The sequence below is a fragment of the Felis catus genome, chromosome X, assembly GCF_018350175.1.
Source record: "Felis catus isolate Fca126 chromosome X, F.catus_Fca126_mat1.0, whole genome shotgun sequence".
Classification (NCBI taxonomy): domain Eukaryota; kingdom Metazoa; phylum Chordata; class Mammalia; order Carnivora; family Felidae; genus Felis; species Felis catus.
This window is the reverse complement of record NC_058386.1, coordinates 113693295-113719938: the sequence shown is the minus strand read 5'-3', so window position 1 is coordinate 113719938 and position 26644 is coordinate 113693295. Positions and strand designations below refer to the sequence as shown.

Below are 26644 nucleotides of genomic sequence, written 5' to 3'. Positions count from 1 at the left end.
AGGGAAGGTGCCCAGTTTGAAATAAGCCCTAAGGAGATGTCAGGACACGGAGATTCGCTCGGTGTGTGCAGTGTTCGCAATCTGTGGTGGGAAGTTAGCAGTTGGCGCCCTTGAAGCAAAAGTGGTCTCATCTCATTCATGATATTATCCCAAGCCCTTGGTCTGGGGATCTACGATGAACCCAGAAATTTGCTTCTTACGAATGCAAAGCCAACGGTGACTTAGACCAACCTCTAGAGGAAATAGAGTGTGGGCCCTGGGCCGACCGCACTTTTAGCCTCCTCGCCGGAGGTCTGCGATTCACTCTTTTCTGCCAGGTGGCCTTGAAGAGTTAATGCCGTGTGAACAGACCCGGAGTGTGAACACGTTTGTGTTCAAGTATGTGCAGACCGTCCCAGGACGATTAAAAAAGGGAGGGGGGCGCGAATGTATTCACATGAGCCACTTTCATTATTTTCCATTAGTAAATAGCCAAATAATTGATTGTGGATCTATTGTTTAATTAGCATGAATAAAATGACTGTTATATAAGACAGAATGCACGTATCGATTTTGGCCGCGTCCTTTAACAAGGATAAATGATTTTACTTCTGAGAGTTTTTGTAATCAAAAATTGCTGCAAACCGGGAGAAGCTACAAGACCAGAATGCTTCGGGGCAGGCTTCGGGAAGCTGGCCACTTGGGAGAAGGAGGCGCGTTGTGTCCCAAGGGACTCGCATCTCCTCTGTGACAGCAGAGAAGACCAGGCTCGTCTCAGCCACTAGACATTGGCACCCGACCAGAGGGGGTCTGAGAGCCAGAACAGGAAGGAGTTGAGCGCTTGGGGGCCGAGCGTGGGGACCCAGGAGCTTTGTGTGTTTCCCCGGACCGGTTCGGGGGCCTGGTTACTGAGGTCTGGGCTGTTCGTTCCTCTTCCTCTTGGCTGTGTCTGGAAAAGACTGTGCACAGGAAGGTCTAGCTCTCGTTTAGAAAAGGCTGTGTGAGGAGCGCCTGAGGGGCTCAGTCGGTTGAGCGACCGACTTCGGCTCGGGTCACCATCTCACGGTTCGTGGGTTCGAGCCCCGCGTCGGGTGCTGTGCTGACAGCTCAGAGCCCGGAGCCTGCTTCAGATTCTGTGTCTCCCTCTCTCTCTGCCCCCACCCCCGCTTGTGCTCTCTGTCTCTCAAAAATAACCAAATGTAAAAACAATCTTTTATGAAAGGCAAAGCTGTGTGAACCCGGAGCAGGAAATGGGTGTAGTGACAGTACCAGCTTCACAGGATTAGATAATCCACGTAAAGCAGCCGTCGCAGAACCTGCTCTAGAGTGGGTGCTGGGTGCCCATCCCTTGCCCTCCGCCCCCTGCCTGTCTTCTCACTGCCCCCACACCCCCTGGCTCCCCCCCTCGCTGCAGCGCTCGCTACATCATCTCCGTCACCCCCCTGAGCATTTCCAGGTCGGGGACCCTGTGGTAGGCGCGTTTTGGGTGCCCTCCAGCCTCACTCATCAGGGAAATGTCAAGTGCTTGAAGGAAGAACTGAAAATAATTGCAAGATAGTTATTTTTAGGTGTTCTCAGAAATGCACTGAGGTGCCGTGCTGGATTCAGATTCCCTTCGACGTGTATGTTCAACACCTACTAAGTTCGGAGAATGGCGAGTGACTCGGGAAAACATCCGGTGACACACGCCATGGGTGAAGCAGGAAGGATGGAGGGGGGGGAGGCGAGGAGAGGGGTAGTGTTGGCAGGGGGGGCCTTGAGGGAGCAATGACCAACACACGTAAAATGTATGGGATGAAGGATGGGAATGAGGCGATGGGGAAGGGAGGCATCCCAGGTGGAGCCTCCGGTGGGAACACAAGCCCGGAGCCAGAAACATGCGGCGTCCGTTGCCACGGGCTGTGGGGGGCCGGACTGTGAGGTCACCAGGATGACTGAAAGGGGGTATTTACGACCCCTACGGAGTGACGCGGTGACATCAATGTCCCCCAGGCAGCCTGGCATTCATGGAGGATGTGCTCTGCCAAAGGGCTTGGGGGGGCGGGGGGTAGGGGGGGTGTAAATTATCCAAAAGAAAGAGATTCTTTCTATAAGCTTCGCCAAGGTCCGGGACTCCTAGGACCTTTGACTGCCAACCGCTCTCTCTTTTCTCTGATCGGACAGGGAATGTGTAGCGAAGGTTGTCATCTGGAGGGTAAGAAACCCCTTGTATGAGTTTGCTAGGGCCACCGTAACAAAATACCACAGACTGGGGACTCAGAAGACAGACTTTGATTTTCTCGCAGCTCTGGAGGCCTGAAGTCCAAGATCGGGGTGTCAGCGGGTTCGATTTCTTAGGAGCCCTCTGTCCTTGGCTTCCAGATGGCCACCTTCTCGCTGTGTCATCACATGGACTTTCCTCTGTGGGCACATCCGTGCTTCTCTGTGTCCAAATTTGCTCTTATGTGAATACCTTTCTGTTTGGATTAGGGCTCACCCCAATGGCTTCCTTTTAATGTAATCATCTCTTCAAAGGCCTGGTCTCCAAATACAGTCACATTCTGAGTTATTGGGGAGTGGGGGGGGGGGTTGGGACTTCAACATGTGAATTAGGGGGGACCCAATGTAGTCCCTAACACCCCTCATCCATTAAAGAGGGTACCCTGATTCCTTGGGACTTTGGGTCAGCTCTTTCCCCTCTCTGCCCCTTTATTTCCTCATCATTACAACAAATGGATTAGAGCTAGAATCTTAGAGATCTTGTCCAAAAAAAAAAATCAGCGATTCTATGAAATACAGACACGTGCTTCTCAAAAGAAGTGCAAATCTGGATTTTTCACAGTCCAGACTGATTTCTTAGTCTGAGCACAAACTAATGTAGCAATTTCATTATAGAGTTTGAACTTGATATATACCTTCATTAATTTGTTTATTAAATAACCATATTTTAGTGCCTTCTATATGCCAGGCGCTAAATGCAAGAGAAAAAAGCTGAATGTATCCCACCAGAAATTGCTGGACCCTGAGGTGTAAAAATCATAACCAATATTAAGTTTAACCATTCTTTTACCTTGAACAACGAGTTTGTAAGCATAGTCCTAAGGTGTTTTATTCCCCAAACGTAGTTCTCTACTTATTCTTTCATTGATTTGTACAATCTGAGTATTTTAAATATCCCCGGTTTGCCAGGCACGCTGCTAGGTGCTGAGGATACGTAGTGACTGAAACCTCATGGAGCTTACAGCCTATGGTGTAGCTGAGGCTAGTCTGTTTATGTCTTGAAACGTGACGAGTATAAATCATGTGGAAGATAGGTCGCGAGTGGCCAAGCCCTTCCCCAGGCTTGGTGATTCACTAGAAGGACTTCCGGGATTCAGAAGGTAGTCGTGCTCATAGCTAAGATTCATTATCGCAGAGGAATACAGAGCAAAGTCAGCAAAGGGGTAAGGTGCATGGGGAGAAATCTGGAGGAAACCAGGTCTAAGCTTCCAAGGGTCCGTTCTCATTGGAGTCCCATAGGATGTGGTGATGTCCCCCCAGCAACAAGCGTGACCACACACGTGAAGTGTCTACCGAGAAGTTCATTGGAGACCCGGTGCCCAAATTCCAGGTGCCCGGAAGGAAAACAGGTATTCAGCATAAACCACGTTGTTTGCAAGAAGTTGTTTGCCAAGGGCCTTTCTCAGGACGGCAGTGTCCGGACAGTTAACTTGGTGGCGTAACGTATGGGGAGTCGAGGGGCTAATTTTCTGGAAGTGAACATTCCAGATAGCAGCAAGGAAAAAGGCAACATCCCAGTGAGAGAAGGAGCATAGAAATTTGATCTGTCTGAGGGGAGAGGGGAGGGAACCAGGTTAATTAAGCGGACAGTCTTCCTGATACTTGCAGTCATTCGGGTATCCAAAAAATGTTTCTTAAATGGCTACCATATGCCAACTATTACGTGAGATGCTGAGGACACGACAGGGGACCAAATAAATATTCCTGTCCTCACAGAGCGTACGTTCTAGTGCGTGTCGTATGCATATGCTGAATTATACTACGTCCATTTCCCTGGAAGTTCTCTCCAGTTTCACGCAGAACATCAACATGCGAATATATTTGTGGCATGCTCCCTGATGAGAAGAAACACAAGAAGGTTTCACGTTCTGTCCATAATCCCAGCTAAGCCCGTGTGTTATAACCTGTTACACGTACGTATTAAATGCTGACAAAGTCGAACTTAAGTGGAAGCCACTTAGTTGCTGCCACAATCAAAGACTGTGGCATTATTTCAGTTGTGGGTCTCATAATCTGAATGCCTTTCTATGTTGGCAACGCGCTTTTCTCATGTGACGTGGGTGAGGAGTAATCTGTTAGCTATTCAGACAGCGGTAAAACACATTAACTGTCTAACGTAATCAGCTTCCGCAGTAGATCACTGACAGTGGCTCTTAACTTGAGACCTTTCACCAAAGAAAAACTGACCTCCACAGAGTTAAGTCTCCAGCTCAAGTATGGCCCACATTCGGTCACACGACTGGAAAGATCAGAGTGAAAAAAACAAAAAGATCAGGGCGGGTATAGGATGCATACACTCATGTCAAGGAATCTTACAGTTTGGCGTGGTTTATTTTCAGCTGAATTAGGCTCTCCTGAAATTCTAGCCTCCCGAGAGGGGAGATGCTTGATAATTCAGACACAGTCTGGTGTTTGCGCTCCAAAAAATGACAAGTGTGGCTCACAGCCATCCAAAGGGAGACCACTTCTGGATCTGTGGCTTCGTTTCTACCAATAAAATACATTCCTGCTTCATTTCCTATATTCTTATCTAACGACTGAAACTGAGGGACTGACAAAGAGCCTCCCTTTTTCCTGGAGGTGGCCAAGAAACTCAGAGCAAGGGGAAAACAACACTCCAGATAAGAAGAGCTTTGCCTACCGTGTAGCTCCTTGAATGATTGCTTGAATTCCTTAGGACCTAGAAGAGAGCCTCGGAACCCAAAAGGCTCTCAGAAAATACCTGATGAGTGTATGAGCAAACGAACGGATGCATTAAATATATAAAAGTAAAATCGTGCCTAGGGAATGCGTGAAAATTGAAGCTAACCTCTAACGTGGTCGGTTTCCTGGGTGCAGGCTTGGGAGTTGAAAATTCTTTTCCTGTTTCAACTGTAAAAACAAATCATCATCAATAAAAATGAGTCATGGGAGGTGCCAATTCAAACATGGATACCTTTGATTTTTTCCTGACAATGCGAAATAGCCTCAGAGGATAAATGTCTGGAAAACGAATTGTTCACAAAACGATGCTTTAAATTAGATCCACGGTCTGTGCTTTGGTCCGAACGATGCAAAGACTGGCGAGCCTTAGGAGCCCGGGCTCAGGGGAGCGGACGGTTCTGCGTGTGGCTTCTCGGAGGTCAGGGCTAGTGAGGTCTCCTTTGCCACTACTGCTACACCTCCTCTCACTCTGCGAATCCCCCCTGGGACGTCTCATCTCACCTGCCCGCCCCCCCCCACCCCCCGCCAGCCCCCATGACTGCAGTTACCATCGCTTTTGAGTGATGTTGGGCAAGGTTAGTCTCCTCACCTGTAAAAACAGAAAATTGGGAAAACGAACTCCAAGAGGCCCGGTCTTGATGAAGGACAACACCCCAACCGTCCAGAAAACCCTAGAGTAGTCCGTGACAGCCGGCTGCCTCTTCCTCACCTTCAGCTCCAGTCTATAGCCAGGTTCTACCGATGCTGCGACCACCATGGCTCTGAAGGCTGTTGCCTTTTCCCCTCTTCAAGGTGTTGTTGCCTTAATTTAGGCTATCAAGGTGCTCTCTGGACAACTGCCATCCTCTTCAAAGGTCATCCTGCCTCTCGTCTTGTACTTGGAGCCACTGCGCTGGTCTTCACGCTGCAGCCACTGAGATCTTTCAGAAATGCCGATCACATTGGGTCTCTCTCTCTTGCTTAAAACCCTTGCACGTTTCCCCCTGTGTCCCATGGCTTTCCCCATCATGTGGGCCACGAGGCGCCCCATGATCCGGCCCCTAGCAACCCCACAGCTGCGTGGCCCGTGCCATTCCCGGAAACCTGTGCTCCGAACATTCCAAACTGCCTGCGTTTCTTCCCTGGGTCAGACCTACTCAAGCCTGTACGTCTTTGTACTTGGTGCCTCGGCTTGGCATTCTCTTAGCCCGACGCGTGTTCTTACCCGCTCCCAACTGACTTGACCGATGAGCACTGGCCTTCAAAACCCAGATCCCACCACCGCCTGCCCTGAGAAAGGTTCCCCTGGCCACCCCGGAGGCTGGGTTTGGTAGGTGCTCCGCCCCGTGCTTTCATATGTCATGATGCCTCGCGCCTCGTAAGGTGATGGCGTGCGTCGGTCTGTCTCCTGGGCGCTAAGAGCTCCTTTAGGGCGGAGGCTTTGTATGATTCCTCTGAGTCCTGCCCATTTCTGGAGCAGTTACTCTCTTCATCGGATTGTCTCCTGCTCTCCTTCAAGTCTCAGCTTATCATCACCTCCCCTGGGATGCCTTCCGAGACCCCCACTTGCCAAACCCAAACAGGTGCGTTAGACGCCCCACCTCTGTGCCACTGAACTTCCCCTTTGCTTTTTAAATGCGCTTGCTCATCTCTCTCTGCCACGAAACACTGAATTCCTTGAAGGAAGGGACTAGATTTTATTCAGCCCCAGCCCAGCCCCTTACAGCCAACCGCCGAGCCAGGTACAGATTAGGCACTCGTTAAGTGTTCGCTGGTTTCACTTCTCATTTGGAGACTGCGATTTTGCCTCGTTTCTGTTTCATTAAAATTGCATTTCTGTTTTTAAACCGCTCCGGGTTGTATCAGCTTGACCAAGCGTGATCTACTTGTACAAGTTTGGACTGCTGTTTTGTCCTCTCGGTGGGGCTGTTTGGAAAAGAAAGGGCAACGTTATATACGCTTTACGAGAAATAGTGCTAGGGCAGCAATAACAAAATATCAGAAACCGGATCACTTAAACCCCAGAAATGTATTTCCTCACAGTTCTAGACGCTAGCAGTCTAAGGTGCAGGTGCTGTAATGAGTGGTTTCTGGTAAAGCCTCTCTTCCTGGCTTCGAGATGGCTACCTTCCCACGGTGCCCTCACAGAGCTTTCTTCTGTGTAGGCTGGGGATGGGGGTGAGAGAGGGGGAGAGAGAGAGAGAGAGAGAGAGAGAGCTCTAGCCTCTCTTCATCTTCTTACGAGCACAGGAGTCCTATCAGATTATGGCTCCACCCTCGTGATCTCATTGAACTTTCATTACCTCCCTACAGGCCCTATCTCCAAATTGGGGGCCAGGAATTTAAGGCGACTCACAATTCAGTCCATAACAGGTATGCGTCCCACGGTTAACAAAAACGTGTGCGGTTCAACGAAGCCCAGTATTTAAATTGTCTTGCAGCAAAAGTACCAGGGTACTTGTAACCCCAACCTATGACCCAGCTACCTGGGTTCCATCACCTCACGTGTCCGAGGAGGAAGCTCATGCCGCTGGAGCAGTGCAGGGACAAGTGGAAATCCCAGGGAACCCTTGGGCTGCCGAAATGATATTTGAATTCTTTCCCTTTCCATCCTTCATTACCTCAGGAGTCTAGAATCGCTGCGGTAGGCCCAGGAGCTCCATTCCGTCTAGGTCAAGTGGAATGCCTTCTTCGAGGGCTGTAGTGTGACCATTTTCTAGGTACCGGGCATTCAAAACCTCCCTGAGGGAGCCCCAGTTGGAAACCAGAAAATACCAGAAGCGACGGAGTTGCTGACCCCATCCCTGTCACCACCTGATACATGGGTTGAGAATACAATGCCAGCCTGGGATTTGGGCCCTTGGGAGGCCACTAACAGGGGCCTAAGTGATTCTGTCTGTCAACCCTGGCTAAAGACTCCGGGGCCCAGGAGACATTTAGCCTGGCGTGCACGCTACGTCTTGTTCACTGAGTATTCAGGACTATTAGTACTTGTTGTAAGAAATAAAGGTTTCTGGGGGCAAATTAGTATGTGTAACCCGAAGTTTCTCACAGTTAATGGGTTTCTTTACCGCAGGCTTTACTAGAACCTTCAGCAAGCCGAATGTATAATATGAGTCTCCGAGAGCCAGTGTGGTGAACGGCCTTTCTTAAACTGACTGGTCACAGGATCTTTTCAGTCAGAGGACCTTGGTCGGATTAGCGTTCGCAGGACTCACTGTTCCGACTGCTAAGTCTGGGACGATCCTGTAAAAAGCCATTGTGTTAGGCGCGCCTTGACTCAAGGAATTCGTCCACGCCTAGCCCTGCCGTCTCCCTCTCTGTACCAGTCTACCCGTCCGTTCTCGGTAATGCCAGACCCACTTGGCCTCCCATCTTGGCCGGGCCTTTTCCTGTTCGCCGGTCTCGTTCTTGGCTAACTTAGAAATCCCACAGGATCCTGCTGCCAGCCTTGTTTCCAGGCTCCGAGCTTTCCAGTGAGAATTGGCAGCTACGAAGCCCAGGCCCTCTGGACCATGAGAACCTGGCTTGTTCTCAACTCCCATCTGTGGACCTTACACGCTGCTCCCGTTAGGCAGGAAACAAACTGCTGAGGCCACCTTGCAAATACAGGCCTGCCTTCCAGCGCCAGGTAGAGTATCCTGGAGAGGTCCTATGGGACTTCGATGCCTGCCATCCCACAGACCCGTTTGCCTGGCCTCGCCGAACACGGAAGAGAAAGGTGAATGAACCAGCCCTCATCAACTGCTGACTGCGTGGTAGGTGCTGCAGCCAGTGCCTTCTGCATTCCCTGATTGAGTTCTTATAACCACCCTAAAGATAGATACAATTATTGTATCCGTTTCACAGAGGAGGAAACCAAGGCTCAGAGAGTCAAGGCAACAGGCCCAAGGAGGCAGAGCTTACAATGGAGTAGAGCCATTGTACTCCCAAAGGAGTAGAGCCAGGGTTCAAGTACGTTGCTTCCTGGTGAGCCTACAGACCAGTGGAGCCCACGCGCACGGTGTGGGCCACAACAGCAGCTCAGTTGACTGCCTGAAAAATCACTGCCTGCCCCTCTCCCCAGCCCAAAACTCGATTGTTTTAGAGTCAGCCGAAGCAGGGTTTTTTTTTTTTTTAAGGAGAGAATGATCTAGGCTTCAGTGGGGTCTTCAGGGGGAACCGACAAGTCCCGTTTCCACCCACGCAGTAAAATACAACCCTTGACAGAGCTCGGAGTCTACAGGCTTACCCCTTCCCCTCCCGCCCTCCACGTGGCAGCCAAGTCACCTGTCTGAAAGCAGTCTTATCCTGGCTGGTGTAAAACCCACTTGCCCGGGGCGCCTGGGCGGCTCAGTCGGTTGGGCGGGCGACTCTTGGTTTCGGCTCAGGTCACGATCCCACCGTCTGTGGGATCCAGCTCTTCATCGGTCTCTGCGCTGACGGCACAGAGAGCCTGCTTGGGATTCTCTCTCTCTCTCTCTCTCTCCCTCTCTTCCTGCTCTCTCTCAAAAAAATGAAGCCTGTTTGGTTTCCATTCACCTCTGAGTCTTACCAGGCCTGGTTCGGCCTCTCAGCCTTGCACTTTCGGAGATGGCTTTTCACGGTTACCTCTCAACTTTGGACAAGCTCCTCCCCAGCAGGGACCCAGGCTTATTTCTTCCTGTGTCGCAAGCACCCAGAAAGGAGCTAGCACATCATAGGCACCCAGGAAATGTTTGCTGAATGAGTGAAAAGGCAGTTTCCCTAAAACAGGCAAGTACTTGACATTAATTTTTCAATCGGCCAAGAGGATCTTCAGAAGAACTGAACAAAAGTGACTGTAATTGGATTCTCTGTTCCTGTGGTCATGAGTTATGAATCTAGAAAAATCAAAACATTTCTCCCTCCATAAAGCTCTTGAGAGGAAAATAAAAAGCAGTGCGGGTGGGAGGATTAATATGCGACTGAAATATGCTAGTTCTCCACCAGGGGGTGCTCCGAACACAAAGAGAAACCATTCTCCATTAATTTCTTCTTCCCTCAGAGAGAAACTGCAGAAACCAAGTAACTTTTTTATTTTCCCTGCATTGCGTACAGTTTCGCAAGAAGTGAATAACTCTCCCATCATGCTTGAAAATCATGCCTGCCTGGAAGAAGTCTTTCCGCTAATAAGATGCGCGTGTGTGCGCGCGTGCGTCCAAAGACGCGCGCGCGCACACGCGCGCGCACACTTCTAGCACCTTTCAAGATCCAGGCATCAAGTTGAAAGGTGTGTGATTTGTGGTATATCTGAAATCTGTTTTTTGACAGGTGTAGGTGTTATTTACGATGCTGTCAGAAGCAGAATCGAGCGGAATAAAATGTGCCATGCTGCTCTTAACCCTGACACTGAGTAGACTGTCACAGAAGACCTGTCCAAGTATCAGAGGTGGGATATCAGTCGGCTCTTGTTACTAAGAGCACACAGACACGTGGGCACTAGTTCAGCTTTGATTGGAGCCCATCCCGGCAGAACACACAGCACGGTCAATATTTGGGAAGTATAGTAGTTCGCGTAACCAGTGACTTAGGCAAATCAAATCTTGTTTTCAACATCATAGCTCTTATGAACTGTATTCAAGTCCTTCTAGACTCTGAGCTCTGTATATGTGTGTCCGTATCTTCTGCATGTGGGCAAATGTTCATTAGACAAAAGGTACATTGTAAGGACTCGGGGTTCGTGGATTGCTTGCGTATTGATCAGTTTCCATAAAAATGCTGCCAGAAACGTCGGGAAGGATAACAACGAGATTACAGGGGAGGCAAGCAGATGGGCCAGAAGAGCACTCATTTCCACGGACTACTCACACTGTCCCGGGCCCTGCCCTAATAAGCACTTTGTGTGAATTTCTCATTTCATTCTTGTAATAGCCCAGGGAAGCCATGCTTACCACCGGAGTCCGTCCACCGATCTTCTCGCACAGTTGTGGCCATCCGTTAAAATACTCAATGAGGCCGCGTTCCCGGGCGTGGCCAAGGTGTCGCCTGTGCCTCTCGTGCAGGAGAGCCACGGTGGCGCTGATAGGATTTGAGCCGTGGGGAAAACAGCCAGGGGGCTGTTCCTGAAGCGGACTCCCGTGATCCTTGGAGTCGGGGGCATCGTGCATCTCCCCGGCTGCGTCTTGGCCCCTGCTACTCTCTGAGAAAATGAGAGGGGGGTGTGGCCCTTTGGTAGCGGACAGCAGTCAAGTGGCTCCTGTCTTCCGACTGGGCTGGGGGCTGCCAGTACAGCATTGCCTTTCCTTCCGGGGACTCCTTACTGTCATAGGAAGGGAAACACGGGCAGGGCTGGTGAGCTTCAGGCAATTGGATGTGCTGGGAATTGCTTTATGGAGGAGAAGGGACATGGAATTACAAAAACCCTCTATTGGGAGAGACCATAAAGGGTACCCAGTTTGACCACCAAGTAAGCTTTTGAAACCCTCGGCAGTATTCCAGCCAGTTACCAGCCATGTGACCTTGGGCAGCGACCCCCCCTCCCCCCTTAGCTTGAGTTTCCTCATCCACAAAAACAAAAGGCATAACAAAGAAAACTTGACAGGGTTGTCGTGAGAATTCAATGAGAAAACATGTGTTCCTGGAACATGTTAGGTACCCGGTACTTTTTTTTTTGAGAGAGAGAGACAGAGACAGAGCATGAGCAGGGGAGGGGCAGAGAGCGAGGGAGACACAGAATCGGGAGCGGGCTCCAGGCTCCGAGCGCTCAGCACAGAGCCCGACGCGGGGCTCGAACTCCAGAACCGTGAGATCATGACCTGAGCCGCGGTCGGACGCTTAAATGATTGAGCCACCCAGGCGCCCCCTTATTTTTCTTTGTAGAGCAGTTTTAGATTCACAGCAAAATTGAGGGGAAGGTACAGAGATGTCCCATATGCCCCTGCTCCCCTCACACGCGCACACACACAGCCTCCCCCGTTATCCACACCCCCTCCAGAGTAATACATTTGTTACCGTTGATGAACCTGCATCATCACATCATTATCACCCACAGTCTGTAGTTCACATTAGGATTCACCGTCTCCATTTTTTTTGGCTGTTGTTGCCTTTTCCAGAATGTCATTACAGTTGGAATCACACGTATACAGCTTCTCAGATTGGCCTCTTTGCTCTAGTAATACGCATTGAAAGGGCCTCCGTGTCTTTTCCTGGCTCAGTCACTCGTTTCTTTTTATCGTTGGACACTATTCCATTGACTGGATGGACCACAGTTCACTCATCCATTCACCTACGCGGGACATTTTGGTTGCTTCCCGGTTTGGGCAACGACGAATAAAGCTGCTCCCAGCATCTGAGTGTTACTTTCTGTGCAGACAAAAGTCCCACTCGTTGGTACTTCTTAATAAAAAACATCTGCCTTTCCTCTCATAAGCTCTTCCTTCCCGTAACTTCTTCCCACCAGGAGGAGGGATCGGTGCAGCCAAGACGCCCAGTTGCAGCCGAATGCCCTTATTAATTAGCCAAGAGGCTGTGGTAGCCGAGCAAGTGAACAATGCACTACAAATCTGTTTACCTCGGCTTCTCCAGACGTTTGAAAACAATTAAAAGTGTCAAGGGGACCTGGAGACAGGGCTTTGCATTTTAATGGGACATGATTAAATATCGGGCATTATTGCGTTTGATGTGTCTGGGCCCTAAGAGGAGGGCAGAGCATTGATTGGGGGCCTTCAGGACGGCAGGAAGCTTCCTCCGGCCACTTGACCACAATGCAGTGAGAGCTTGGAGATCCCTAGCTTCCTGGGCCGGGATGAAAGGCCACTCGCCCAGCGAGGTAACTGGGTCTGTCAGTTTCCGGTGGGTCACGTTCTGCCCGTGGGGGCAGATGATGGATGGTGACTCTGGCGGGGTGCGCTTGGCTGATGGGTGGAGGGAGTTAGTCGCTGACGGTATCTGTTAGAAGAGGGTGAGCGACCCGGCACTGAGCGCTGACCCCCAGCATTGATTGCATCTGGATTAAAACGACTGTAAAGGAAGTGAAGGCCACCCGTGCCAAGCTGCACCCTGCAAGCTGCGAATATGCATGTGTCAATACGCCATTCTCCCGCGACGCCCTTTATCCTGGGGTTTAGAATCGGATGTCGATAAAGAAGCGATAAAGACCTGGAAAAATGTCACCCCGGGAGGCCAAGTAGAACGGGCGAGCGCTACGACCGAGGTCAGGCACAGGGAGGACTAAGAGAACAGGTAGGGTAGAGACGGAATGCGAGAGAAGGTAGGGGCCCCCAGGGGGCTGCCGAGCGACCGGGGGTTACTCCTGCGGGGTAGGTACAGCAACTGGAGAGGAACAGGAGGGCCCTGGGCGGCCGAGAATTAGCTTGAGACACGGGATAGCAGACATAAATTTCACCTGCCTTGCAATTTGGCTCTATTTTGGCCCTTGCTTTGTTTATTTCTGTGCAGTCTAGACATCAGACGATTGAGTTGCTGTCATCCCAGGGGACCCCCTTCCGCGCTGCCCAGTGAGGCCCCCTGCAGGCCATGAGAGGCGACGGCACAGCTAAAAGACAGTCTCTTGATTAGACCTGAGACCACTCATCTTGGGATGACTTCATTTTGCCCCTTGGGAAATACTCTTTTTTTTTTTTTTTAAGAGCTCTTATATTGGCCAAGAGACGCTGCCTCCATATTAGGGTTTTCTATTTTTGTTTGAAGGAAATTGGCATCTCTCCTGCGTAAGGAGCTCCCTGAAGCCTAAATTCTTCCATTAGCCATTTTGGTTTGCAAACAGGGATCTGAGCATATGCCGCTGTCTGCCTAGTGGCTTGAGGACTAGCTCGGCTTCCTAGTCCAAGGGCAGCGGGGAAGACCCTGTGGTCACCCTTGGAAGCTGATCGTCGGCCCCTCTAAGTTGAGCTGATTAGTTAACGAATGGCTTCTTAAGGGACGGGACTGGCTGCACAATTTGCAGGGCCCGGTGCAAAATGAATATGTTCAAAAGTTTTGCCCCGTGTTGAAAAACTGTTGAGAATTTAAAAACGGGGACAGGAAAGCATAAAAACCAAGCGCAGGGTCTCTCTCTGACAAACCACTCTTCGACGCATTTGGGTTCCGGGGGCCCCTGATGTGCTGGCCCCTGGGCTGTGGGCGTCTGGAGGGAATGGGGGAGGGTGTTTGATTTCAGGGCAGAACAGATTTTCTCCATCCCCTGCCTACTGCTGAAATCCCGTCCTTACAGCTAAGCCAATTTCGCTTGAGGCTGGATCCCTTTGGGAAGGGCTTACGCTTGCAGCTGTTGTCTGTTACACTCCTCGTGTTGGATGGAAAAGTAGAGGCAGAGAAGCACAAGGCAACTCTGATTATGCAGAGAAGCTGAAGGGGAAAAAATTATGTAAGTTTATGGAATGCTTTTGGAGAGACATAATCTCCCTTTCCCTATAGCGCTGAGTATGGGTGATGGGGCTCCATAAATATAGCTCCTTGTGGGTGTCAGTAACTCTTCAATATTCATTGATAGTGACGATATTCAGACCCCGAAACAGATTTCCTTTCTCTCTGACTCAAGGGAAGTTTTCCCAGAGCCACACAGAAGGAGAATCCAATGTGTTCAATAGGAAAGACTCATTTGCTCCCGGAATAACTAAATTTCCATTTTCATTTCCATTTTTAACCAAAATAGTGGATCTTCCATAAGGCAAAAATAAAAAGAATGGCAATTTGGTGTGGGGTTTCGCCTTTCCTTAAAATTTTCATTCCTATATTAACACTGTTGTTGAGTGCTTCAGTAACATGTATGGCTAGATGCTAAAATGGTCTGCGTTTCTTGCTTTTTGTTGTAACTAGCTGAAAGCCTTGTCACAGGCTTTCATGGTAGAGTCTCTGAATTTTTAACAAAGGACTCCGATATGAAAATGTATTTTTTGGCAAGAAACTCAAAAGCCAGGTAGAATTTCAGCATTTACAAGTAATTGTTACAGAGGATTGGGTAACTGTAATTCTTTTAAATGTCTGTTTTGCTTGTAGCATTTTCTATTCATCAATAATTCAATTTCAAAATAAAAGACACATTTTCTATATCCCAAAAGCTATTGGGGAGCCTTTCAGACTACAAGATTCCTGACAGTGGGAGAAGCGTCTACCAAAGAAGACAGCTAGCTTCAGAAGTTCCTCTAATGTGCGGAGGGATCCTGTTACAGACCATTTTTCGTAATTCTAGAAGGCAAAATAAAAATTTATGCTTGGAAATAATAAGTTTAAGCAAATAGTATGGGCGAAGCTTATATCTGCGTCCAAGCAATGGTCTGATTATTGCCAGAAGAATACTGCTACATGATGAATCATTAATGATCTGTGAGAGTCATAATGGTCTGTCACTAATGCCCATTAATGATCTCTCTATACCGCGAGTATGGGCTTGATGTTTCTGGCCAGTACCTTGGAGAATACTTTAGATATGCCTTAAACTTTCTCCGATCTCCTTTCTCTGTGTCTGCTCCAAATGTAGACAGCAACTGTCTGGGTAGGACCAGCTTACAAAGAAGCATGGCTTTGTTAAGGAAGTCGTATTCAGGTAAGATTTATTTAAGCAATGTTTTTGAAGGGCGTAGATTTGAAAGCTTATCCTGGACATTAACGTCTTGATAGAAATTAACAAAATCATGCCGGGTCTCTTTCTGTTGAGATCTTTCCTTTCCGGATGGGACAAGGGCTGTTGACTTTCCCCCATACCCCATGATGTTTGGATATTGAGCAGACTCTTTGAAAAATGCTTCCTTTGTCTGTTGTTTTTTTTTTCCCTAAGAGAAATGTTAGATATTGTTATACAAGAGTGAATGTGTATATCTGTCTGTGTAAAGTCCTATTTATATTTAGAAAACTGTGACACTAGCGGATTCGAGAGAGATTTCCTCCCTCCAGATTTGCATTTGGTCTGCAGACAGCACAAAACATTAATTTGAATTTCTACAGGAAGAAAAAAACAATAAATAGAGTCAGCTTTAAATGCACTTTGCTTTTAGCTGAAGGAAAGGAAAGAAAGAGAAGGCAACATAGAGCGAAAGAAAGGTGGACACAATCACTTTAATTCGGAGAATTGTGTTAGGTGTATCTGCAGGGAAATCACAGAAGATAGGCACTTCATAATGTCTGAGCGAAACCGGGGGACTATCTGTCCCTCCATGGCTGCGGCAGATAGGTAATAGAACCAACGCCCAAGAGCCTCGGGCTCATGGAGAAAAACAAGATGACAGAAGGTTACCGGAGCGGCCAGCTTCGAGCCTCTGCAAATAGCAAGACAGGGATTCTTTGGGATGGTGGGAATCACTCCACTGGATACTGTTTGATGAGAAATGTTAGCACGCAACGAAACGGAAAATGACCTCTTTTCCTGGGGAAACTTTCTGCCAGGTTTCGTATCCTCTGAGCGAAGTAGCCTCATCAAGCAATCGCTTTCATTGAAACCCTCTGCGCTTTCTTTATCATTGAACTCCAGCGGATCCCAGAGAATGCTGACCCCTCTGAGCGTTTAATTTTGCTAGAACGTCTCATTCAGATGAGTGGCTACTCTTTGCACGTTTTGTTTCTTCGGAATCCTTCCACCTGTCCTGAAACTGCTGGGTGGCTTGTGTTTGTTCATGGAATTAAAGACTATACCTTCAGGGATCATTTCTATGGTTCGTTCTGCATGGAATTAACTGGGATTCATAGACTTTCCCTTCTGAGTACCTTGCCGCAGCTCCTGAACTACTTGGGGTGATCCCGGAGCGTCCCCAAATGAAGGTTCAGGTTGATCTGTCGTGTTGCCTGGGCATTGTTTATTTGCTTGTTTTCAATTGATTTCCCCATGAAAAGGAGAAAAAAAAAACAAAAAACAAAAAAACCAGCTCGTTTGAACGGTTAGGGCGTCAGGGGCCATATCAGTGATAAAACTCATAGAATTTGTGAGCTCGGTCCAGAATTTCATTTTTTTTTTATTCTCACAATTCATGCCTCTAATAAACCCACCAAATTTTCCTCCTGTCAGATGGGAGACACGTATAACCATCTTTAACCGCTGAGACTACAGACTCTGTGTCCCTTATCTCGGGATATGGTACATGTGGCAGAAACATTTAAAGCCATCGCTCTGCTTATAAAATATTTGCTCCGTAAGCTCTGTGGCACCAGTCATTTTCACCAAGTACTGCGTTGCTGTTGTATCCCATCTATTCATCGGAAGCAATCAGATGGCCATCTAAGCTGTCTGGTGAGATAGAAGCGCGAGCCAACTTTATGCTTACAAAAGACTTCTAGATGGACTGGGGAAACGTTATAAATAGATGTGTCTGTTTTAAATAGAGGTACGTCCGTGGCACACGGAGCCCCCTTGCAGAAATGAATGCAGACTGCAGCGCAGATGGTCAGGGGCTGGGAATGCTTCGGTGTCTCTTTGGGAGGAATACGAAAAGGGCCGGGTGTGATACGGGATGGGCTCTGGGCCCGAGAAAGGTCAGGTCGTCTAGCCCTTTGCCTTTAGATAGGACACACGTCCCCCCCTCCTCCACAGGCGAGACGGGGTCCCAGGCCCGCTGAAGAACTCCTTTCAACAGCTCTCGGGGCAAGAACATTCCCCCCGAGCCCCCCATTCTCCAGTTAAGTCTGGTGCCTCTCATTTGGGCCTCTGGGGAGTTAAGAAGAGGCCGGAACCGTGCTCCGTGTGACCCTTCACAGCCCGCAGGCCCCCGTCCTTGTGCTTACTGCGGTCGAGGAATCCGAATTTTTTTAGCCTACCCTCTGAGTCCTGTGTGTGAGCCACCCTGTGTTAGCTCAGCCATTTCTTTCTCAGCGTTTGTATCCTGGTTGTACCGCCTCCTGCTTGTCCGTGACTCCTCCTTCCGTTTCTCCAGGTCCCTCCGCGTGCTTTTCAGTTTCTGGCTCATTCTAGGCCTTCTCTCCAGTGGCTGTGCCTACACCTGCCTACCAGTCCACACACATCCTATCCTAAGTTTCCAAAACTTAGACCAGAGGAAGACAGATCTCCGTCTCCCTGAGAACTAGGGGAAGCAATGCACGCGTTAATGGGTTTCTTACTGGTAGGCGCTTAGGAAACGATCTGTTTATTCATGGTTTTCTTATCAGTGGTTGCTCAGTCGGTATTTCAGGAGTTGCAGCTATGTACTCACAGTCCTTCCACTCACTCCAAACACTGAAGCCCCGTATCACCTGGGGCAGTCTCTCAGGCTGCCTTCTCATAGTAAGCAGTTCTGATGGCCCGCCCCCAGGCCTGGTGCTTAGTAGGTATTCAGTACCTGTTGGGTGCATGAATATATCCACAACGGTTGCGTAGAACACTCAAAAACAGTTCAGCACATTTGCTCTGGGCAAACGATGAAACGATCTAAGCTGATCTCATAAAACTGACCGGAAAGACGGCCTTCACGTTGCGTCTTTAGAATGTACAGCGGAAGTCTGTATTTGCCTTGTGCCATTTGCTTTGGAAACGGGAGGTTCTGGAACTGAGAATGCTACTGCAAGCGAAGAGGTCTCTGGTGGTGGGACCACCGGTTCATCCTAGCAGCTCAGCTCTTGGGAACAAAGGAGAGTATCCACAGGAAGCCAGTACCTCTTGGGTAGGAAACGGCTGTTAAGTTCCCCTTGGGATGCCAGTTCCATCCAGTTCCATGGGTGGAAGATGAATATACCATAACTTTCATTTTATCTCCAGCAGTGCCACTGGCCATGGCCTGAAAGTGTAGGCGTATCTCAATCAACAGGACAAGCATATCTTGCTTTATACGATTCAATTCGTTTCCAGAAAATTGTATGTAAATCAAGTCCCATTTGAGATCTGCACGAGGCGCGTTGTAAGGAAAGGAACTTTTTGTGAATGTTTTCGTAAAGGGAAGACTTCTCTAATAGTAGATATATTTAAAGGATTACTCTTTATCCATTTGAAAGCCTCAATTTTTTATACCAGAATGAAAACATGATATCTACATTCTATTCAGAAGGCATTCTTTGGCCAGGGCTTGCTAAAGTATGTTTTTTTTAAGTTTATTTATTTTGAGAGGGGGAGAGGGGCACAAAGACAGGGAGAGAGAGAGAATCCCAAGCAGCCTCCACACTGCCAGTGCAGAGCCCGACGTGAGGCTGGAACCCACGAACTGTGAGATCATGACCTGAGCTGAAGCCAAGAGCCAGAGGCTTAACCGACCGAGCCACCCAGGCGCCCCTAAAGTATGTTTTAATAGAACAATGCTTCGTTTGTAAGAATGTGAAAATGGTTACATTTAAGTCTCCTTTGTTTTGTAAGTTTCTGAATAACTCATTAGTGTTTCTTTTATGATTTAGCACATATTATCTGATATGACACCATTGTCTTCTAAAATAGAGTTTTTTTAAAAACCTTACTCAAAAGGAGTTGTAAATAACAGGCGTGATCATTTACACATTTAAAGAGGGCGTACACGTGCCTCCTGGACCCAAAACTCTTACTTTATTGCCCATGCCAATTCTCTATGTCTAGTTCAACATGTACCTGCAATGTCCAAATAATGACTCGTTCACAACATACTCCATCCTTTACTGTTTTTATTTTATTTTGTTTTTTGAGAGAGAGAGAGAGAGAGCAGGGGAGGGGCAGGGTGAGAGAGAGTCCTAAGCAGGCTCCTCACCCAGGGCTGAGTCCGCTGGGGGGCTCAATCTCATGACGGTGAGATCATGGCCTGAGCCGAAATCAAGAGTCAGATGCTCACCTGACTGAACCACCCAGATGCTCCTTTATTCTGTGTTTAAGGACTAAGAATTACAATCCATGATCCTTTCCTTGCATGACACGATGGGTGTTACTTAGGCATATACTAGGGCTCCAGACTGCCAAAACACTCCATCCTTCTTTCTAACATTCATTGTCCTGCTTAGGCCTAGCTGCATTGTTGATGAAGAAGGTATTTTTCCAGCTCTAATACCCGCTTATGTAATGGGGTATGGTAAGGTCTCCAGATGCCCTGTTCATCGTGCTCCTTCCCTATATCAAAACCTGTACTGGCTTCACTCTGACATGAGACTTAAATGTGTGTGTCCCCTGAGATGCTTTTCCTGTCCCCTCCGCCAACCAAATCAGATGTTTTTCACCTCTACAACTCTCGTAGTACCTGGTGGCTAAACCAATCATGACACTCATTCGAAACTCCGTATTTTATTAAACTTTGTGCTCATTTTCCCCACTGGATTATAAATTCCTAGCGGGGCAAGGCTCATGGTCAACACTTCTTTTTATCTCCCTAATCAAGATCACAGGGCTAATAACAGCAGTAACTAAAAGTGTTATTTATGCGGGGGGAGAAAAAAAAACCCTATTGCTTGGGTGCTGGGACTTCCTTGACCTTCATAGTTAACCACCACTACGGTAGCATGCCAAGACGGAGAACAAAACTAGTCAAGTTCACTACGACTGAGGTAGACTGGAGTGCGTACAAACTATGAAGATTTCCTTTTGCCCCCTTTCACTCATTCAACAAATATGCAATGAGAATGTCCTAAACCACATCGCAACCCTGTCCTAGAGACCTTGATACTCCAAAAACAAGGAAAGGTGAGCCCATACAATTTCTTTCAGAATATTTCCTCCCCATGATATTTCGTTCTCTAAAGATGTGATCCACCTGACCCTTGTTCTTGGTCAACAGGTTCTTTGTTCCTCCTCATTGAGAAAAAGAGGCTTAAATAATCACCCTAATTGTTAGACTGCGGGACTGAGTAAAAACAACTGCCATTTGTTAAGCATCGACTAGGGGCTAGTCTCCAGCTTAAATACCATACGGGTATAACTCTAATTCTTACAACTCTGCAAAGCAGGTGAACACTTCGTCACTTTACTACTGAGGGAACTGAGAACTGAGGCCCAGACAGGTTACACAATGAGACAGAGTTCCCCAGTTAATGAACACTGGAGCCAGTCTTTAAAACAGGCCCATATAATGCCATACGATCCCGCACAGAATCGATTTGGAGCAAATATTAGTTGGCTGATTGGCCGATTATTACTGTTCTGATTGCTCTATCTTTCTATGTTTAAAATTCCCGGGCACCTGGGTGGCTCAGTCAGTTGAGCATCCGACTCTTGATTTCAGCTCAGGTCTTGATGGAATCGAGTCCCGCGTTGAGCTCAGTGCTGAACGTGGAGCCTGCTTGGGATTCTCTCTCTGCCCCTCTCCCAGCTCGTGCTTTCTTTCTGTCTCTAAAATTAAAAAAAAAATAAGTGAAAATAAAATTCCAGTGGAAGAGGTTGGTAGTCTTTGGTTACTCTCAATCCCAAGCGGGTGTCTTTATGTTCTGATAGCAAACCTCTGAATGTTTGATGCTTAATGGAAGGAAAATTATTGTTTTGATACAACATAACTCACTTGCCTTAAACATTTTTACGTGAATACATATTGACATTCATCTAAACAATAGGAGAATTTAGAATTCAGTTAAAGTTACAGTTCGTGTCAGATGCTTTAAAGTTTCAAGCACCCGGGGCGCCCGGGTGGCTCAGTGGGTGAAGCGTCCGACTTCGGCTCAGGTCATGATCTCGCAGTCTGTGAGTTCAAGCCCCGCCTCGGGCTCTGTGCTGACAGCTCGGAGCCTGGAGCCTGCTTCGGATTCTGTGTTCCTCGCTCACCTGCTCCTGCTCTCTCTCTCTCTCTGTCTCTCTTAGGAATAAATAAGACATTAAAAAAATTTCCAGTTTCAAGCATCCAACTCAAAATGATGATGTCAACTCTTCTCAATAAAATAAAATAATCTGATTTTATAGACATATGAAAGCTGACTCATAACTTGTGAAAATATCCAAAATCACATTTCAAGCATTAGCTAAAGTGTTGTCTAACTACACTAGTCCTATATGGTAAAATTCTGCTTTCTGGACTGAACATTCTATAACCCAGCTGTTCCCAAACCTTAGTGTGTACCATCAGTTTCCTCCGTGAAACTGGTTAAAATTGGATATCCCTAGCTAATTTGGTTGGAACCCGAGAATCTACATTTTAGCAAGTACTGCATGAGATTCTGGAACAGGAAAACCACACATATGTCACTCAGAGAAATCCTCCTGGAAGTATTCTTCTCCACTAATGACTGTGCTCCCAGTCCTTCCCTTACCAGTATATTCCTTTCAAAGCTTTCTGCTATTTAGGTATAATTTACATACAGTTAGTAGACAGTTTGATGAGTTTGGAAAAATGCATACACTCACGTAATCTATATTTAAGATACAGAATTATTTTCATCACCCCAGAAAGTTCTCTATATGCCCGTTCCTAGTCAACACCCCTCCGTTGCCAGAAGCAGCCACTGAGCTTATTTCTATCCTCATCGGTTCGTTTTCCCTCTGTTGGAACTTCACATAAATGGAAACGTTATAGTATAATTATGTTTGTGTGTGTGTGTCTGGCTTCTTTCACCCAGAGCAATGTTTTTGAAATTCACCCATGGATCTGTATCAGTAAGTCACTCCACTTGTTTACCAGTCATTGACACACCCGAATTGTTTCCAGCTTTTGGCTACACTGAGTAAATCTATAAACAATTTTTACAAATCCTTTTGTGGCCATATGTTTTCATTTCTTTTGGACAAGCAGCTGGTAGCGAAATTGTTGGGTCGCAAGACTGATGTAAGTTTCATTTTTTTAAGCCTACTGCTAAACAAGTCCCGTGTTCTTGCTGTGTTATGTGATGATACTACGTTTTGGTCTTAATTTGCATCTGCCTGATGACTAATGATGTTGAGTAGTTTTTCAGGTGCTTTGCGGCGATTTGTAGATCTTTATTGTGTCTGCTCAAGCATTTGGCCTATTTGCGCTGGGTTCCCTGTCTTACTGAGTTGGTCACAACAGCGTCTCACTGTCCTCTTAATGTCTGTAGCATCTCTGGTAATGTCCTCAGTTCCACTTCCTATATTAAGTTTCTAGTTTTCTCTCTTTTTGATGATCTGTATTGCTAGTGGTTTCAAATTTTATTAATTTTTTTCAAAGCATCAACTTTTGGCTTTGCTGATTGTCTGTACGTGTTGTCTGCCATTGATTCCCTTTTTCACTTTATTACATCGTTCCTCCTACTTACTTGGGATTTGGTGAGTTCGTCACTTTCTAGTTTCGTAAGGCAGAAATAGAAGACATTTATTTTGTAACTTTCTTCTTTTTTGAGTAAAGGCATTTAAAGCTATACATTTCCCTGTAAGATAGCTTTGGATTGATTTCATTTTTTTATGTATCATACTTTAATTGTCATTCAATTCAAAGTATTTTCTAACTTCCTTTTGGATTTTTCTTTTACCCATGGCTTAGTTAACATTTTTTAATGTTTAGTTATTTTTGAGGGGGGGAGGGGCAGGGAGAGGGAGACAGAGGATCCGAAGCAGATTCCGCCCTGTTAGCACAGAGCCCGACACGGGGCTCGATCTCAAGCACTGTGAGATCATAACCTAAGGCAAAGTCATACGCTCAACTGACTGAGCCACCCAGGCACCCCACCCATGACTTTTTAAAATGTGTGATATTTGATTTCCAAATTTGGGGAGATGGTCTATGTATATTCTTGATGTTGATTTCATACCGGACATTTTTGCAGTCAGGTAACATATTCTTTTTGACTTGGATCCTTAGAAATTTATTTAAACTTATATCATGGCTGAGCCTAGAGCCTACTTGGTGAACATTCCAGGTACCCTTGAGGAGAATGTGTTTTCTGCTATTTGGTTAGCGTAGCGTTCCGTAAATTTATATCAGGTCAAATTGATGGATAGTGTTGTTCAAGTCTATAGTCTGAATTTTTGTCTGCATATCCTGTCAATGCCTTAGAGGTGGGTATGGAAACCACCTACCGTGACTGGGCATTTACCTCCTCTCCTTTTATTAGGAAGTGTAAACATAGAGGAACTCATATTTTTTATAAATTGGGTCATATTTTTTATATTACACCATCATTGTTAGCCTCAGCATTTGCAGTAATTCTACTTTCCATCTTCTTTGTGTCTTTCTCTTCAAAGTGTGTTTCTGGTATGTATATAAGTGAGACTTGCCTTCCAGGTCCCCAAATTCCACCTTTCATTTAGAGTTTGTACACCATTTGTGTTTACATCACAATTCTTGATATGTTTGCGTTTAACTCTTCCATTTTGGCACTTGGTTTCTATTTGTCCAATATTCTCGGCATGCCCCTGTTCCTCTTTTCTAGCATTTTTGGGGTGACTCGAATCTTTTTTTTCATGTTACATTGCTTGTATTGTTTTTAGCACTCTCCCAAGATTACCATATGCATCACTATCTTTGCTATTTGGAATATATATTCTGTTACTTCGCAAACAAGGTAAGAAATTCGCAGCATTATTCTTCCAACTATCCCATTCACAACCTTTGGCATCGTTTTCTCATGTTTTTTTTTTTTTTTTCTGTATGTGCTATTAACCCCCCTTGTGACTTTATTATTAATTTTACTCTGAACAGTCAGTAGTCTTCAATGTGATGCCTACATAAACACACACGTACTATTTTCTTAATTTCGTTCAAGTCAACTTAGTTAACATACAGTGTAGTATTGTCACTATTGCTTTCACGCACTTCTTCTGCTCATTTGTCTCTTTGTTCTCCTCTGGGGACTCTGATTACTCATATCAGATGGTTTGCCGTTGTCTCGTTGTCTCGCAGATACCACTCTGTTCTAGCTTTGCTTTGGTTTTGTTTTTTGACTCTTTTATTTCATTCTGTTTCTTTTTAGATACTTTCTATTCATGCGTATGCAAGTCACAAATTCCATTCTGGGCTCTATCCAGCGGACTGATAATCCGTTCAAACAAATGCCTCGTCTTTGGTATTCCACATTTCCTTCCTAGCTTTTCCAGTTTTCTCTGGTCGCAGTTTTCCATCTTGGTGCCGAAGTTCTTTGTCCACGCGTGCGTGGCATTCGCCTTTTCCACTAGAGCTTTGAAAATATTTATCAGAATCATTTTAGAGTCTCCATTTGATAATTCCCTCCCCTAGGCCATCGCTGGAATTGGTTCTGTTGACTCTTTATCTCCGAGGAATGTTTTCTCTTTTTGTCCTTTTTTGTAAGTCTTTTGTTTGTTTATAGAACTCCTGTTTGAATAAAAGTCACACCGTATAAAAGAACAGAAACTGAGGTAAATTATATTAATATCCCAAAATGGGAATACCTTTTCTTCTATGAGGCCACGAGTACTTTGTTTGGGGGTCAATCTATTATTAGACTGATCTGGAGCTCTGCTTCGTTGTTGCTTTAGTTATGTTTAATCCACGACAGGCTTCACTTTATCTAAGAGCAGGATCATGCCTTTCCCTTTCACGGGGCTTTCAATCTGAGTGGATCATTTGTCTCTGTTCTCCTTCCTTAACCCCATCCTTGTATGGGTGTGGAACCTCCTGGAACCCTGGAGGGAGGGGGTGTTCTCTCTTTAATCTGTTGCCCATCACAGCAGTAGAGGGCCACTGGGTGCTAGCTGGTGTTCTCAGCACATTCGGCACGTGGGGATCCTCTCAGTTATTATCTGTGCCCTCCCCGCACTGTGCCCCGCAGCCTTCCTGCCCACCCCCAATGGCAGGTGACCACTCCTACTCATTGCACAGCCCAGAGCGGGAAAAGAGCTCTAATTCATGCTTTCTGAGCTTTGCTTTACCATCCTGTCTTTGACTGTAGAAGTAATAGAGCTCACCAGAGTAGTAAAATATCCATCGTGCACGCAATACTCCAAAATTCCGTGCATGCTTCGCTAAGCCATAAGGACACATGTGGCCTGCTTCAACAGTCTCTAATTAGGAGGTCAGAGTTTTTTCATGGTAAATTTTCAGTGAAACGTCTTTGAAGAGTCAAGGGGCTATGTATGGCTCGAGGGATGGAGTATTTGGGAATGGGAGAAGAGAAAAACATGTCTACCCACATTTAAATGCGAGATGAGAGATTGACTCCTCTCTGAAATTCTGGAGAACCTGGAGTTATAACCCAGAGCACCAAAACAGGAAAGCTGCAAAACTTGTATCATCCTAGAGTGAAGTATAAGCAATAAGCCATCACATGATGGATTATTGTTCATGAAAGGCTTGTATTTCATAGAAATGTGTTCATATTTTACTGAATATAAGGTTCCTCAACAGAGTATGAATTCACACATTTTTCTTCAGTTTTTGCGACATGCAGCTTTGGAAAGGATAATATAATATTAAAATACTGGGTGAGTAAAAGTTACTGTTATAGTTAAAATATACATTTTCCCATCTGTCTTCATTTCCTATGTGGTGGTATGACCTTGTTGAACTTGAGAGACTTTTTTTATACAAAATTAAAATAAGGAGTTATATGCAAGTAATACCCAATGGCAAAAGCTTAAGAATCACAGAACTTGCCTATTTTCCCAATTCTTTGCTGTTCACTGTAATGCCTTCTGGAGCATTCTTTGTGGGCTGTACTTCCAAGCATCTAAAGACAAGGAGATATTCATCATTGGCTTCCTTTCACGTCTTACTAGGTACATTTTCATAGTAGATCACCCCCCCCCCGCCAAAAAACGTATTGGCCTCCCTGATATCCTATGTATTTATAGGGTAACCAAGAAGAATTGTTCTCCCATAGAACTAAATAGGGCGAATTTGCCCCACGGTTATTTCTTCCATGCGTCTCATTGTGTTTCATCATGTAAAAAGCGATGTGATTATGGGCTCTAGTCAGAATGTTATTTTGTTCACTTAGGATTCATTCTCAGGAAGGTTGCGCAGATTTGAATTTCATATGAAAGCTTTCTTTATGTGCTTCAGTAACT

General features: G+C 46.5%; 1 protein-coding gene across 5 annotated transcripts in view; it reads left to right on the top strand.

Annotated features, from left to right (window-relative positions):
* FGF13 (fibroblast growth factor 13) overlaps positions 1 to 26644 on the top strand; it is a 465748-nt gene that overhangs the window by 352990 nt on the left and 86114 nt on the right. The window contains exon 1 of one of the 5 annotated variants that reach the window (XM_019824375.3): positions 15382 to 15424. The exons of the other annotated variants lie outside the window; for them this stretch is intronic. Within the exon in view, the coding sequence (XP_019679934.1) occupies positions 15397 to 15424 (28 nt within the window). The 5' untranslated portion in view covers positions 15382 to 15396. Of the gene's footprint in view, positions 1 to 15381; positions 15425 to 26644 lie in introns of those variants that run through there. 5 annotated transcript variants of the gene reach the window in all.